Source organism: Crocodylus porosus, unplaced genomic scaffold (assembly GCF_001723895.1).
Source record: "Crocodylus porosus isolate Cpor-Errol unplaced genomic scaffold, CroPor_comp1, whole genome shotgun sequence".
NCBI classification, from domain to species: Eukaryota; Metazoa; Chordata; order Crocodylia; family Crocodylidae; genus Crocodylus; species Crocodylus porosus.
The window spans coordinates 9,631,714-9,648,229 of NW_017728942.1; the positions used below are offsets into that span (position 1 = coordinate 9,631,714).

The window sequence follows — 16,516 nt, forward strand, 5'->3', positions numbered from 1 at the left end:
TCGGGGAACTTGCATTATTGCAGCCACCTGATTTCAAAAGCAATTGTTTTTCATTTTTCCCTTTAGGGTGAACCACAGTCTCTGGCCACAATTTACCAGCTAGTTAGCCAGGCTTGTGAGCGGATGATTCAGAGTAAGTACACCCTGATGCGTCTCTGGGGGCAGTCAGTGCTGTCCTGTACCTGCTGCTTTGCCACTGAATTAAGAATCTAATCCATGATCCATTGACTTCAACAGGCTTTGGACAAGACCCAGAGATCTTGATCCTGTGAAATGATGAGCATTATTGTCAGGCAGGAAGCTCACATAAGAGTCTCAAAGCTATGCGGTTTTTTACTAGCTTGCATTAGCAGAAAAGCTTATGAAATATTGTTTGGCATTGATGTTTCCAGCCTTGTACAGCATTTTTCTTTCCCATAGAAGACGGCTTAGATTTAAAGAATCAAGTTTCAAAGAAAATTGCAGCGATTTCTCTTAATCCATCACACAGCAGAGGAGAAATGTAATAGGGTACTAGTTTTTTTTTTTTTTCTCTCCTTTGAGGGGATTTATCTAACCTGGACAGCTCAATTCAGATGATGCACTTAGGATAAAGTAAACTCATCTTTGAATGTAAAAGGAAATATGAGTTTTTGCTGGAGATTTTCAGTGAGAGCCTGATTCACAGAGAGATCAAGTATTTTTCTCAAAGTCAGATAGCAAGGCCATTCCTCCGCAATCTTCCCCTTCAGTTCATGATCATTACAGTTTGGACCAACAATTTAGTAGTACCTGATGATTTGTATTTAAAGCTTTTTAAGATAACTTGTTCCCACATTACTTTCCAGCCGAATGCCCCAAACTTTGCTGGGGTGGTTTGAACCTTTTCTGAATCTGTTGAAAGAATTTGGTCAAATGTCTTATCCAAAGAGGTTCAGAGTTTCACTGTGCAAAGCTCGATCCTTAACTGCTGTGGATCAGCTGTAGCTCTGTCAACATTATTGACGCTACTCCAATTTATACACGCGAGAATCTCGCTCACCGTCTCTTGCTGTGCCACGAAGTCTTTTGTCAGCTGAGCTTTTCATCTGATGCTTCACGCTCTGACTTACTTTCCTAGCTCACGTGTTGAAGTTTGACTCATTCATCCATGAACATACCAGGAAGCCAGTCCCCATGTGGGATGAGAAGTTGATGCCAGGAGAGCCCGGACTGCCAGGTCTTTCAGGTCCCCCTGGAAGCAGAGGAGAAGGAGGAGAAGATGGCTTCCCGGGACTGCCAGGCAAAGATGGGTATCCAGGAGAAAGAGGTATGGAGAGAGATTTTCTTTAACCAGTGCCTTTGTGCTTTTGGAAACACCGACGAATGCGGGGCAGAATACGGTTGTCCTTTGCACAAACACAAACTTTCATCCCACTTAAGTATCAGGCAGCTATTTTGGGAAATAACTTATCCATTACATGGGTGAGCACAGGCCATCAATAGTAAAACAGGTTATGAAAATAGGTTTGCAGAACATTATTACAGCAGCTCCCACAACAAAAGATGTTCAGGCGAACAACTAAATGAAGTGATAGAAACTCAAGAGCTGTCAAGTAAGCAAAGATTAATGATTAAAACCTGTTAAAAAAAATCAATTAAAAAGGAAAATAGAGTTGCAATATATTTGCGTTACGCAAGTTGGTTTCCACCCAGAGAGAAGAGCGTTAATTAGGCCCCCCAAAACAGAAATCTCTTGTAGACTGGGAGCCAATTAACAGTCCATTGCTCCAAGCTAGATTTCCAACTTGATAAATGAAAGTGGCGGGTATCAAATGTTTGGTGCTAGCCAACAACAGCAACTGCCTGCAAACTCTGACAGTGTTTCCAAGCATGACACCTGTTTAGTAATGAGGAATTTCAATGCCAGCATTGTGGATGACAACAGTGGAACAGAAGAAACAAGGGTGGGTCATAACGGGGAAAGACTACTACAACCTGGCCTGACATCAGGGCTTCTCGTTGGCAAAACACTAGTCGCACACAAAAAGTATTAATTATTTCACAAAAAGATGTCCCACAAACTAACCTGAATGTCTCCAGAGACAGGCCCTGAGGCATTAGATTGCCTTCCAGTATGTAGACGGTCACTTTAGATCAACTCTTCAGGATGTCAGAGCAAACAGAAGAGCCAGCCTCAAAACTGGCCACAAACTGTGTATGGCAGGACTGCAGATTAAAATTTAAAGAAAAGCAAAACCCCTGAAGACCAAGAAAATTGACAGCTAAAGGCTAATGAGCAAGACATTACTGCAGTGCTCTAGATCTGGATTTTGCTGAGAACATAGCCCAAAGTAACATGCAGTCGACTAAGCAGCACAGCAGAGAGGCATCGTTAATAATTAGTTATGAGGGAACAAATCTAATGAGAATCCAAGCAGCTCCCAATTCATCTGTCAGGAAAGAGGAAAGCAAATAAAAAGTGAGTCTCGCATGTGAACTGATTTCAACACGTAAGCTAGTGGGGGCCGTTCAAAAGCTAGTGGGGCTTGTTCATGATGTTGTGAACCAGCAGGATGGCAACTGCATTTATCACCTTGAATGAAGCTGAAAGCTGGAAATCCAAAAAGCATGGTTAGAGGTCTGAATTACAAGGAGTAATTTTTAATACATGCAGAGAGTTATCAGCAGGTTCAACAACTGCTTATCCACCAAAACAAGGCCCCCCCCCGCCAAACTCCCTGCCTCAAAATTAGCTGGGCCTCATGTTAAGACTGGAGGCAGCATGTCTGCCATGGCATGCCTTTGGAGGGGATTATTTCCATCAGTCCCATCTCACACTGGACTTCCAAAAGGAAGACTCAGGCCTTGATGACATGGTAACGAATAACTAGGATGGACATTTATAGTGGAGCCTTGTTTGTGGCCCAAGCAATATTTGATGGTGTAGGATAGACTCAGAGACATGATTATGTGTGCCTTTTCCTTTCATCTGTTGGTTTATCACCTGTCTTAGTTGCTGACTCCTTGGGGATATCCGATTATGCCTTTTCATCCCATCCAGTGCTTTCACACTTGTCTTAGTTGCCAACTCTTTGAGACAGGCCTGTATCTGTGTGTGTGTCAGTAGTTTGCCCAGCCCAACTGAGCTGCTGTCCTGACTGAGGCATCTGGGCACTAACAGATCATAAATACTAAGCAAAACCAAAGGGACCCTCTCTGTCCCTGCAAAAGTACTTTCTGTCCAAGGCGGGCTCTTGTTCTACTTCCGTGTGGTGCAGGACCCCATGAAAAGCCTTCTCAAGCCAGCTCAGACAAGTGGACAGGGACAAATCCTGAAATCCTTTCCAACACAAGACTCATTGAAATCCATGTAGGGATGAAGCAAAGATCCCTGGCACTTGGCCAGGGCATTTTCGAGCAAAGGATTGAGAACAAAAGGCAAACCTTATCGCAGCGCTCAGCAGGCAAAGCACCTCGGAGAGGCGCTTGCTTCAGAGAGACCATACTCTCATCTTTGCCCCCAAAGCAAGAGCTGCTGCATTTGTAAGGAAGCAGCATAAGAACATTTACTTTACTGTAGGACACGTCACAACCACAGAGCCACCCTAGCAACCACCACTGCGCAGTGGCCACAATAGGGATGTGCTGTTAGCAGATCCCTTCGGATTCAATTCCAGAGAGGCACAAACAGCCTTGTTAAAGGTGGAGGAAGAGGTGTGCATGCACAAAGACAGATTTTAAGTCTCCCCCTCCTTTCTGGCAATGCTTTATAATGTGGCATTTCCTTCCATTTATAGTCAGAAATCAAGGTTTATGGTTTAATTGGCATGCTTCAGCCTGCGGATTACGCAGCAACCTGAATCTGTCAAGGTATCTCGGGGAAGACACTGCGTCATTATTTCTGGCTCCCTATCATCCCCCCCTGCTTGGAGCACATGTGTGAGCATCTCCTCCACAGATGTTTTGGGGGATACAAAGCATCCTTTCCTCTCCACAGTTAAAACTCTGCATCTTCCCTTTCCTGTCAGCCCAGATTCATTATCTCAACAGCTGAGGATATGACTCTCTGATAGGATAGAGGAAGAAGGAAATTTAGGTCATACAGCAGCACCCTTGGACTCGGTAGACTTAACCTGGAATTTAAAACTTCTGTGGTTTAAGCTCCAAAATATTTGGGTGATGCCTCTCACAAGCTCATGTTCCCATGAAAAGACCCAGACTCAGATACATGTCTCTTGTGCAAGAGTGTGATAACAATGCTAGTTCTTGATAGAGTGGGCAATAGAAATGTTGCTTGGGTGTTATGACAGCAACCAATGTCTCTTGGGATCATCTCAACAAAATTAAGCCAAACCCCATTGACTTTAGTGGCCTTTTAACCCCTCTGAAAAGTGCACTGCTTATTTAGGTCTCCAACCCCATGGTCATTCGGTTTGGGCCTGGATACATATATATATATATAGCTTATCAAAATGACAGCTAAGAGCAACAGTGATGTAGCAGCCTGCAGATATTTCCAGCATGTCAAATGAGGACACAGGAGGCAAAAGCAGTCCAGACTATAGAGCAGGTCTAGAGAGTCTCATAAAAAATGCCTCCATTAGAACCAAGCACTCACAGAAATATATTGCTTTGCATGACTGTTGCATTGGGAAACCCAAGTTCAGACCCATGCCCTTTCTTTCCTGAGCTGGTCCAAGTGCTTGAACTGGGGCCACCTTCATTCCAGGCCAGTGTCCTAAGCTCCAGGCTAGTGAGACTTTCTGCAATAAATAAATAAATCAAAATCTCACTTTTGCTCTTCCCCAGAAGGAGAACACATATTGAAGTCTCCCATTGTTTTTCAAGATGAAATAATTCCTTTCCAGCCAGCCCCATCTGAAAGATTTGAGCCCAGTGGCCCTGTAAATAATAGTGGGAAGTTATTCAGTTGTTTAATATAAAAGTATGACAAATAGTTATAACATTTTAAGTTCACTGTGATCCTCTTTAACAGATACAAAGACAATGATACACTGACTGTGAGTAGTACTAATAGCTTGCAAGTCCCTTAATCATCATGGAACATAAGGTCAGCCCGATGGAAAGGCTATAAGGGATAGCATTAATTCAGGGTATATGCAGCTCCTACTTCTTATCCTCAAACAGGAGGACCAGGACCAAGGGGTGCAAAGGGGATGCCTGGAGCAAGTCGGGAAGGAGTCCAAGGACCCAGGGGACGAGCAGGTAAGGGAATTTAGTCCATTTACTTCAGGGGCAATTTGGGTTTTCATCTAGGGTGCAGAAGGATGTTGAGCAAACGGCTCTTGTATTGCAACAAGCATGCCAGGTGCAAAGCAGCCTTCAGCACTGTAAGACTTCCAAGTGAGGCAGATTAACTTGAATTCATCTACTTTGAGGCTTGCTTCCTCTTCATGAGAAACATCTCACCACTGTCAGACAGAATACTGCACTAGACCATTCATGGGTCCTATTCAATTTTGCAGTCCCCCTCTTCCTAGGACCCACTGGGCAATGCTTTCCAAGGACCTCCCCCTTGCCTAAACAGTTGCTGGATTGTAGGTACTAGTTCCCAGTGTCTGAATGTACATATATTAGGCCATTGTGCGTTAGCTGCATGGTCTGTGCAGAGAGTGATCATTTTGCCAATGCAAAGGCAGGTTTTGGGCGCACAGACTCTGATGCTGAGATGACATAAAATGAGCTGAGGATGTGGCCCATGAAGTGGAAGGCTTTTTGACAATCTGGCTCTGTTCCCATCTGCTTTAGTTGTGTGATTTGGGTAAGAGCAGGGTCCAAGAAGAGAACCCAATAGAAAATAGCATTGCAGTGGGTTTTTATGTCTGTGCTTGAGCTGGAACTGCATAAAAAGCTGGACCAGCATGTCTTGATCTGTAGTTTTCAGTGCTGATCCAGTGGGACTCCCAAATCTTAATCTCCTGCTCAGCAGGTACTGGAAGCTTTCCTAGGGGCAAGATGGGTACATCCTTTCTAGCCTTCCCCACCCAGAATGACAGTGGCCACTTCATGCAGCTCTTTTGGTGCTGGCAAGGAGAGGCTGTGAAGTGAGGAAGCGGTCCTCATTGCTTCATTAGTATGCAGAGATTTTTCAGCTTAATCCTTTCACAACAGGAAGGAAACATCTCGCAGATAATTACCAGTAGAGTCACAAGCTGACAGAAGATAGGTATTGCCCAGCTACAGCCAAAGTTAGATCCTGTGCTGCTTATGTTTTAGGACCACCAGGAGAAGCCGTTGTAGGGAAACCAGGTCCGAACGGGGCCCCTGGAAGTGCTGGCCCACGTGGCTTTCCTGGTGACAGAGGCCAGCCAGGGGAGCCTGGCTATCCAGGGGGCTGCAATCTCTCTGGATGCTATGGGGCACGTACCAGAGGTAAGTCCCAATTATTTTTAATATAAAAGGTCATAATTTAGATTCTGCTCTGTACAGGTGTCTTCAGCTTCCTAGCTTAGCAGTCTTTGACAGCTGTATCCCCTCTGGGCTCCTCTTCAAGGACAGTTAGTCCTGAAGAACATCCTTTTCCTAAGCCCCTAACATGCTTGTTCAAGCAAGGAGGATAAGAGGGGCTCCGACTGGACGCCGAATGTTCAACACTTGGTCATTTCACCGTGTCCAACTGCCTAGCTCTGCTCTTTACTTAGCTAGCCTCATCTCATTCAGATATTTTGCCCCACTCTTAACACAAGACCTTATGCCACAGACTAGAGGAACTCGCAGGACTTGGATTGCATGGAAAGGAGAAGAAGTAGATCAGCTTTGACATGCTCCCTGTTTCATATCTCATGAAGGGCATGGGGGAAATTCTTCCTGGGAACTGCCTGCACCTGGCTTCTGCAAGCTGCTGGCCTCTCTACCGTTTTCTTTTATAATGGCCCATCAAGGGTGAAGAGCTGTCCTGCAGTATATGTGCATTCTGCAAAGCTATTATCTAAGGTGCGGTGGCCAGTAGGCCTAGCAATAACTGCATTTCAAAAGAGCACTTGAAATGCTCCCCTTAAGCTAGACACATTTTTCCATCAGCCTAGGTATAGTGTTTAAATGAGCCAAGTCACACATGACTGGCCATGGGGAGTCTCCAGGATCGTCTCGGTCTCTTCCTCTTTCCCCAGCCCCTTTGTATCTGTAAAGCAAAGGAAAGTGCTACAAGACTTCTGCTTCAGGACAGTATTTGCACTCAGCTTTTCAGCTGACCCAGGGCTTGGTTCTCCATCTATCCCGACCACTTTAAAAATCCACTTTGCTACCTTAAAAAGATGCTTCTGCTTCATCCTCATGATGGCTGTCTCTCTCAAGAAAGATTTTTTTCCCCCTCCATACTTAGCCACCAAGCTCAGTCCTTCATCAGATTAGTGCATCTTATTGGCTGAAAGCATGAGCAGTCTAGTAAAGGGATTAGGAGGTTGTGCCTGCTAGAGCTGGGGACTGCACTTGGTGACCCAGAATGCCCCTTTCCAGTCCATGTTCCTTGGGGTATTTTCATGGTACACTGCACAGGACAGATGTCACAATTCCTAAATATACCTCCATGAGTCACACAGGAAGAAACACAGAAAAGCTTTGGTGCATGATGGGAGATTTGGAAGGAGGGAGGAGGGATATATTCTGAGTACTTTGCATTGATACTCCTGTTTTTGTCTCCAAACACAGATTTCATCCCATGATGGTTGGTTGATGGGCTGCTTGCACAGTTCTTTCCTTTGGAGACCTCGGCCTGAATCTTCTATATATAAACTGCAATTTGAACACCAAATGTGTATTCCCCCCTCCCCACTTGCATTGAATTTTTGTATGGGTGCAGAGTTTCAAAACTAGAGTCCCCAAACCAAACTGTAAATCGATCATCCTCTCTTTCATGCCCGTTTCCTTTATTATCTACAAACATTTGAATTGGGCAACTGCTGCGACTGAACTGATGTCCTACAACAGGATTAAGAAGCACAGTCAAGAGGTTCAAGCTGTTAGATTTGCCAGAGGGGTTGAGCCAACAGAAGCATTAATGGTATTGAAATGTTCAGAAACAGCTGGGATGAATCTCTCATATTTGTCCACTTGTGATTGATTTATCAGCCATGGCTGTTGCTGAGAGCAGTGGTATAAAGTGCTAAAAATGCAATTTCTTACAGTGGGAGCAATGCCATGTTACCTAGTTGGGTACAATGGCACAGAGTTTAACATCATTTCTACTGTCTTTGGAGCAATACTGGGGTCACCCTCCCAGTGTCACTGTATATCCAATTACTGAACAATGGGATCGCCTCTTCCCAGGAATGCTGAAAGCCCCATGACTTGAGATGTATTCAACTAGACTAGATTAGAAAAAAGCACTAGAAAATATAGAGTGCAATGGACTGCGTTTGAGCAGGCATCCTGGGCCTTATCCACTCCTGCTTACGTTGCCATATTAACACTTATACACCATCATATAAAACACTGTGTAGTGCTAGGCCTTGCTTTTACCAATGTGATACAGAGGGAACTGTTACTAGATGACATTGCGTGGCCGATAATCCATCAACACGTAATAACACCAAATTGTGTTGATACTAGTAATATGAAGACTTAATTGCAATTTGTTTGCTATGGTTTTATCCTGTGCCAGCTTCTTCTGCCCCCAGTGTTGACTGCTGTCAGGCTATTGCTTCGGAAACTGGACTGACACAAAGAGGAGGACATCCCATGAGCAAAGCGGCACCAGCCTTTGTACAAGTAGCAAGAGGCAAGAAGGATCAGTGCAGATTTTCAACAAAACTTAGACTCACAAAGCAGAGGGTATACATTACCATGCATTTACATGTGCATGTTCTTCTGACTATCCACGAGTTGTTTAGCTGTGCATACACATGGCTAATCGTGGTAGAGTTTGTACTTGCCACTGTGCTATTTGCACCTGCGCTGTTGGCAAGCGTGCATGGCTAACTTCTGAAATCTTAACCCAGACCGATCCAAGAGTTTGGAGTCTGGTTGCTGGGCACCCCACAATACCCAAGATAGAAGTTTTTAAAAATTAAATGGCTTAGACCTTTAGCTAAATATTATTCGGTAGCCTTATTGAAGTCTGCTGCTGCTTCCTGTAGGCATCCGTCCATCTCACGAGACAGTAGAATTACACTAAGCGAGGCATCGGCTTGCTGAAAGTAATCCTCACTTGAAAGATGAAGCACAGCTTTAATCATCCCAGATTTGTATAGACAGTCATGATCCAGGTACAGGACAATTCACAAAACACAGAAAAGCGATCAGGACATCCTATAAATATTTGGAATAATTTTAATTGGACTCCATTAACTTCAACACTACTAGTTCTCTAGGGCTCTCTAGAACCCACTCCCTAGGGTGACTATTTGAAGTACGATCTGCCTTCTCTACTGTAAATATAGAAAAGCGGAGAGAAATAATACTTCTGTAGAGGTGGCCTTTCCTAGTTCCTTAAAAGCTTGCCAATTCTGCTTTAAGTGGCACTTCTGCAAAAGGTAATCTTTACAATTTAGACCAAGTGTCATCAGGGCAAGATCCCCAGGCAGAAGAAAAAGGAGAGAGAAGAGGAACAGAAATACAAATCATGGAGGCGATGCTTAAAACAAGATGCACTTAATGGGCTAGACATAGTTGCATACAAGTTGTTACATCTGAGAATGCTTTGATTTGTAAAGGTCAAGGAGCTTTTGTTCTTTCTGTTTCTGCTTTTCAAGGAAAGGGGAAAGAGTCTCAGAATAAGTCTCCAGGCCCTACATGAACTTGTGTGCTGAACGCTTCTTTGTTTCTGTTGTATATTAAACTTCTTGAGAAACAAAACACTTCAGAGGAGGGCTGCGCTCTGGGAAAGGAAAAGGGTTGGAAAAGGGCTTTCTGTGCACTTTTAGAAAGAAATCGAAATTGTGTCCATAAAAACCTTGTGGGCTGTGGAAAGCAAGTCACTTCATGAGCCGAGCACGCCGCTGGGCAGATAAGGGCATGGGTGTCTGTGGAAGAAACAGACCCGATTCCCTCTTCATACTTGCAGTTTTGCAAGAGCAAATTATTTGATGCATTTCTGTTTAAAGCCATCTCTCGAGGGCATCATTAATATCACTTACGGACCTGGCTAGTGGCTAGACCTGAGTAGCATTAGTTTTGTCTGGTCATTGGAAACACACCAGGGATCATGTTTTAAACATCTGGTCCCACGTGGAATATTGCAGGGGGATCCAAACAGGGAACGGATGCATTTGAGCTCCAACATATGGCTCTTGGGGAATATTATCTGTACAGCCGCTCAGGTGTTACAGGTGAGACGTGAACACCTTTGGTAAAAAGGTAACTTTTGGAAATTATAGTTACCCTGAACAAATCAAGATGACAGGACTCAGGGCAGCAAACAGTGGAAAGTCATCCTACATAAAGACACGGTGAAAAGTCCCAAGCACGAGGAGGGAAGATGCATTCATTCCTGGAGGAAGGAAGGAAGGAAGGAAGTCCCCCAGCTCTGCCCCCAGGCTGGCTAGTTTTCTGATGGGCATGATGTGCTCAGAATAAGAATTGGGGAAAGTGGCAGATTGAAAACCTGCAAGTGATAAGACTGGAGAAGAACTGGGTACTATTCAAACAACTGCAGCTGGGAGTACGAGCGTCCAACTCCAAACAGATGACTCACGCACAGATGGGATTACCGTGCCAGGGATGCCCTGTCCACCAGCCACAGAAATTCAGCCATTCATTAGAAGTGGCAGCTGAATACAAATACTAACAGGTCCTTCCACATGTATTTGGGTGTGAGAAGGGGATAAACTAACAGCTCTCTCTAAAATGATGTGGTTGTATTCATGGAAACCACAAACCAAAACAAAAATCATTCATGTCCTGCCGTTAGCAAGCATACGCTGGTTGCATCACACTTCGAAGGAAATGCTTGTCTACATCTTGTGTTTGTAGTACAAGACCAGACTCATTCAAGAAGTGAAAGGGAGCTTATTTTTATTTTTGTGTTAATGGGCAGAACCTCCATTTGTTAAGAGCCATCTGCAATACGCTTGCCAGAGAGAAGGACTTCAGACTACCAGTCAATGAAATCAGCGGTGAGCCAATTACTGCACACTGTGAATGTCATGATCAGGTCCTAAATTACACATGATTAAGTGACAAATTACTGCATTTCTGTAGCTATAGAAATACAGCATTTCACAATGACTGCATTGTATTATTACACACCAACTCTATATATGGGAAAAAGTGCTGCTTCATGTCATAGACCATTTTTTTCCTTTTCCAGTGGCAATTCATACAGGTACCCAGCTAGTAACTGTAGGACAGAGCACAGCATTAAGTGATGGGCAAGAGAGACAAGTTTTCCAAGGAGATTAGAAAATCAGTGATATGGCTAATGCTGTTCCAGGTTTGGGGGGTGGGGACTAAGGCCAAGGCTTTCAAACCAGCACTGTCAATATAATGTGGAGGGAATTTAAGCAGAGCAGAGAAAAGCCAGAGGCTGGAACAGGGGAAAGCTTTCAAAAAAAAAAAGAATCAGGGCCAAAATGTGTTTCACTGGTAGTTTTTTTATTTTTTTTTTTTTTTTTATATAAAGATGTTAATGAATAATGATGCCATTTACTCATGAATATTCAATCTCTCATTCCCCTGATGATGAGCCCAACTAATCATTTTCTCTGTTGTACCTGTCTTTAATATGACTCGTACTTTTCTGGCTTCATTTATCACTTTTAAATGTAAACTGCAGTTAAAAATAGTGCCGTGCATTACAAGTGCAATGTTAAAAAGGAAAAAAAAAGAAAAGAAAAAAAAAATCACTTGCCTATTTTCCAATGGGAATTGCAGCCTGAGAGGCTTAAATCATGTAAATAAGCATTGCTCAGGCAAGTAGAAGACTAGACAGGACTGATAGGCTGCTTATTTTACCTTAGTCTGTAGAGAATAGATTGGAGAATGTAGAAAGGGGTCTTTTGACAGGGAAAGTTTTCATCATTCCTTCATTACCACCAAAAATAGCTGGTAGTTTTTTGGGTTTTTTTCCCCCGCCTCTCAGAGTCTCCACTGGTCTCCTAGGCAGACAAGGTTTGTTGGGTAAGTGTGATTTCCTTTATTAGACCAACTAAATAGTTGGAAAAATTGTTCTTTGCAAGCTTTGGGCTACAAACGCCTTTCTTCAGGCGTCGGGAGAACCTGTAGTTCCAGGAGAGCACAAACACCAGCAGACTCTCCCTATGCCTGGAGAAAGGCATTTGTGCCCAAAAGTTTGCAAAGAACAATTTTTCCAACTATTTAGTTGGTCTAATAAGAGCTCACATCTACCCAACCACACCTGCCTGTGTCCTTACACCAACACAGCTACAACCAAACACTGGGATCCCATGCATTCAGCCTGTTTTACTGGCCCTTATCTTTCCATCTACACAAGAGATGGGGGAAGTTTTGTTCCCCCAAGGTCAGGAGTTTCATAGATGTTAGGGGCTAGAAGGGGTTTGTATTTGTTCTCCGAGCTTTCTCCAGCTGCTGAAAGTTCATGTGGGATTTGCTGTAGGACAAATTAGGGAAGGGTCTGTTTTTCAGGGATGCATAGGGCTGTAGGACTGAAAGTCTATTTGAGAATGCTTTAAGGTTTTTTTTTTCCTGCATGAGATTGTTTAGGTTTTTTGTTCACGCCTCCCCCTGACCTGCTATAAACACTGATTAATGCTATGTTTTTTATAGTCACCTCCCCAGATGTCTCAATGAAGATACATGAGGCTGTGTAAAGAGGGCCCCCATTAAACTACAGGTAAAAACAATCTGGTAATTGCTACAACCCACAAAATAACATACACCTGCTTCACAAGCTCATCAGAGCAAAGGTTATAAAAGAAGTGGAGTCTCCTGTGGTTCAGTGGTAGACTTTGCCCCACTTGGGTTCAGCTCCTGGACGCTCATACAACTACAGCCATAGAGGCACCAGATATCTGGACTTAGTCCAGCCTTTGGATTCTGTCTCAGTGGCCTAAAGGGGGATGGAAGAGCTAGGCAGCCTTCACATCGTGCCTAGATATGGGTGTCAAAGGTCTGGGTGCCTTCTCCTGCATACACCATGACTGGGAAGGAGTGATGGTTGCTGAAGTCCCAAGGAAGGTGAGCATTCCCCCCCACTTCAGGATCAAAGACCTGGAATAAGAAGTACAAGGGCCAAAGTACCCACCAGCTAGACATGCAAACAGCAGTTAAAAACACTCAACTTGAAACTGGTTGCTTTAGGGCTCCTGCTAGTTGATGCACTCCCATTTAAAGGGTCAGGCTCAGGAAGGCATGCTGGGAGGCAAAACAAGGTCCTATAAAAGGGCAGTATTGCAGTGCAGGAGAGTCTATAAGGGGTGGGTAATTGTAAAAAGGAGGTGGACCTGGTTCCTAGGATTTTTTTTTTTGCCAAGTGTTCTGCTGTTACCTTACTGAATATATGCTTCTTAGTAGATAGATAGAGCTTGGAGCCAAGGGGACTTATTTTATACCCTTGTGGAGCAAGATTGTGGCAGGGAAAGTGATAGGAGCTCCATGGATTAGAGTATTAGAAAATGAGATGCTCTTGGAGGGACTGATTCCTACAGCTGGAAGGACAGATTAGTTGATCTCCTAAATCCTTTTTTTCCTGGAATTCCAACATTAAGCAGGATCTAGGTCTGCTGTTATTCCACTGGCAACACTGGGGTAATGCTAGGAAGACTCTGCCTTCTTACATTGTTTTATATTGGCATGCAGCTGCAGATGATGCTGTTAACTGTCAGGGAGAAGCCCCACGGCTGGGGAGAGGATATGAGACAAATTGGGCAAGACTGAAGCACCAAGGTGCAGTGCAGTGCCTAGGGGGGAGATAGCATACCAATTAGGGCATGCAATTTAAGAAGGTCAGAGCTATGCTACCTCTCCAGGCCCTGATTTCCCTTTAGTTCATGTTAGTGTAAACTAAGAGAGCTTCCAGAAAAGTCAGTGGAGATGCACCAATGCAAAAAATGGATGAGCACCAGGCACATGTGACTGAATCTTAGCTCCTTTTCAGTCAGAATAGCATGATTGCCCTTACACGGTGCAAGTAGAAAACATTGGCACTTTGGCTTAATAGAGAGGAGTTACTATGGGATGGGTCACTGCTTCTTCCGAGCAGAATAGGCTTGGATGCACACAACACATTGGTTATTCCCCCTTGGTTGAGGCTGAAGCTAGTATTTGGTATTACCCCCTGGTTATCATCAAAGATTCCTTGCTTTTTTTAAAGCTAATTTGGCCAGTTGAGTCATCTGGATCAGTTCTGAGCAGGGAGTATTAAAAATATTAATATACTGGCTATATTCATCTCTCTTGAGTCTTTCATATGCTAAACTGCTCTCCTCAAATTTCATCTCATCTATCGCTAGGCGGTGGAGGGGGGGTAGAATAACAGAAGAATTCATTTTTCAATAGTTATACTCTAGTTGATGTCCTCATTTGAATCCAGGAAAACTCTCAGGGAAGGTTCTTTAATGTTTTACAACTGTCGATGAAGCCAGCAAACCTTAGCCAGTTGCATGGGGTAATGAGACAGTGCTTCCCAAGAAATCCAGGAGCTGGCATTAAGCCCCCTGAGCTCCTTCTCATGGGTGTAATAATCAGGACACATGTCAGCATGAGACAGCAATAGATCTGAATTGGAAGGTTTGGGGGCAAGGATGCCTAGGGTTGAGTCTGTCCTCTTCAAAGCATGCCGTGAAGCGGGCAACGCCTATAGCTAAGCTGAGAGATGGCAGTGAGTGAAACCCATTCCCCAGGCATGTCCTGCAGAGCTTGCTGGGGTCTTGAGTCCCAGCAGAGAGGTGGCTAATCCTAAAATAATGATGCCCTGTAAAGAGAAATGATGTTGCTGTTATTAGAAAAGCCTTACGCTAACAGCAAACTAGAGGTCAGGGATCTACATTACCCACTCCCTGGGGCGCCTTCAGAGTGACTGCCAAAATACAAGCCAGCATGTTTGCCACAGCTTCCAGCCATCTCTTTCTACATTTTTCTTTGCCAGCCCTTCAATCCCAAAGTGTTGCTGAGTCTTTGGGGATGCTATAATGTCCCAAGCACGCTTACCGACGTGGTGCTGGATGTACTGGTGTGTGCAAATGTGTGTGGGCAGAGGGGTATGGGGGAGAGCGTTCCTGTGCTCCAGGGCACTTCTGTGAGTGAGCTTAATTGCAGTTTTATGTTGCAGCCGCTCACTCCATATTCCAGTTTTTGTAGCAGGGGCTCTGGAGGCACCGGGATTTCAGGCAGGTGGTCTGGGATAAGCCCGGCAACCCACCCTGTTGGATGAGCATGGGACTAGGCTAGGAAAGCTGAGAGGGGTTAGGCCTGGTGAGTAAGGGCATCTTTGTGTAGCAATCCCCTTCTACATTGTTTTGTGCAGAAAAGGCTCCATGATCAGGGACTACGCCCCCGTCTTGCAGGCTGAACAGACAGGACCGAAGCTGGTGCACGGTAGCAAAGCAATGACCTTAATGACTGCTATAATTAGGATGAGCCCTGTTCTGACTAAATCAAAGGGTGAATGATGAAAGAAGGGACTAGTTAACAATGTCATGATCTCCCTTTTCTCCCCCCTGCAGCCCCTGGGTACGATTTGGTTTCTCTCTGATACCTGGGGTCCTCTCCTCCAATACATAGGGACATCTTAGATCTAATGAAATGCCCACTTAGTCTTCCAGCCCCCCCAGCCCTGCCAGCATGGCTCCAGCATGATCACAGGGTTTGCTTGTTTCTTCCTTCCCAGGAAGCCCTGATCTGCTGCACTCCTTGCACATCCCTGTGCTCCAGGGCTGCAGGTGAAAGTGCATGCTCAGTTCAAGCCACTTGCTCTTGGACATTGTCTATTCTGGTGCATTCCTGGATATTTTATCAATACACTTGGAAGATGAACAGCCACTTGCTAGAATTTGCATCGGGGGGTTTGCGTGAGCCCCACCGGACTGGGATACAAACAGAGCATCTCTGTTGCAAGCGTGCAGCCTCCCTGTGCTGCTCTCAGCATAGCACAGCTCATACAAAGCTGCAGCCATGTGTATACACCGGTGCACCAGCCCTTGAGGATGCTTGGGTGCTTGTTTTCCTTTGCTGTTTTAAAGGAAACTCACTGACAGTGGACAGGAATGAATTAACATCCCTAAAGTGAAGACTTAAGGGTCCTTTACTTCCTCATGAAACGGGGACGGTATGGACAAGAGTGATTCAACCCCTCTCCCCATTGTACCTATAAGGACCCATGTGTTATAAAAAAATCCACTCCATGAATAGTCCACATCCATGATCCTGTCAGAAGCATGTGGCTGAATCCATGAACAAGGAGGTCATTTATAGAATTAGAGATGTTAAGGCCAGAAGAGGATGAGAAGATCATTTAAAGTAATTGTATGAATAACCCAGGACATAGGTTTTCACTCAATAATTCCTGTTTTGAATCCGGTAACTTGTGTTTGATTAAAGCATTCCAGTTGAGAAAATATTATTAGCAGTTTGTTTCATCTGTATCATTACTGCGAGAATATCCAAATAGCTGGGGTTTATT

General features: G+C 44.4%; 1 protein-coding gene and 1 long non-coding RNA gene across 4 annotated transcripts in view; one reads left to right on the forward strand and one right to left on the reverse strand.

Annotated features, from left to right (window-relative positions):
• LOC109318844 overlaps positions 1 to 4,531 on the reverse strand; it is a 9,537-nt gene extending 5,006 nt beyond the window's left edge. The window contains exon 1 of the long non-coding RNA XR_002103333.1: positions 4,522 to 4,531. This is a non-coding gene — a long non-coding RNA (uncharacterized LOC109318844). The remainder of the gene's footprint in view (positions 1 to 4,521) is intronic.
• COL20A1 (collagen type XX alpha 1 chain) overlaps positions 1 to 9,710 on the forward strand; it is a 79,433-nt gene extending 69,723 nt beyond the window's left edge. For 2 of the 3 annotated variants that reach the window (XM_019548259.1, XM_019548260.1), the window contains 5 exons: positions 67 to 133; positions 1,100 to 1,288; positions 5,110 to 5,187; positions 6,199 to 6,354; positions 7,630 to 9,710. In XM_019548259.1, coding sequence (XP_019403804.1) covers positions 67 to 133; positions 1,100 to 1,288; positions 5,110 to 5,187; positions 6,199 to 6,354; positions 7,630 to 7,643 — 504 coding nt within the window. In that variant the 3' untranslated portion in view covers positions 7,644 to 9,710. The remainder of the gene's footprint in view (positions 1 to 66; positions 134 to 1,099; positions 1,289 to 5,109; positions 5,188 to 6,198; positions 6,355 to 7,629) is intronic. The other variant, XM_019548261.1, reaches the window with a different exon arrangement.
• Positions 9,711 to 16,516: the final 6,806 nt, after the last annotated feature.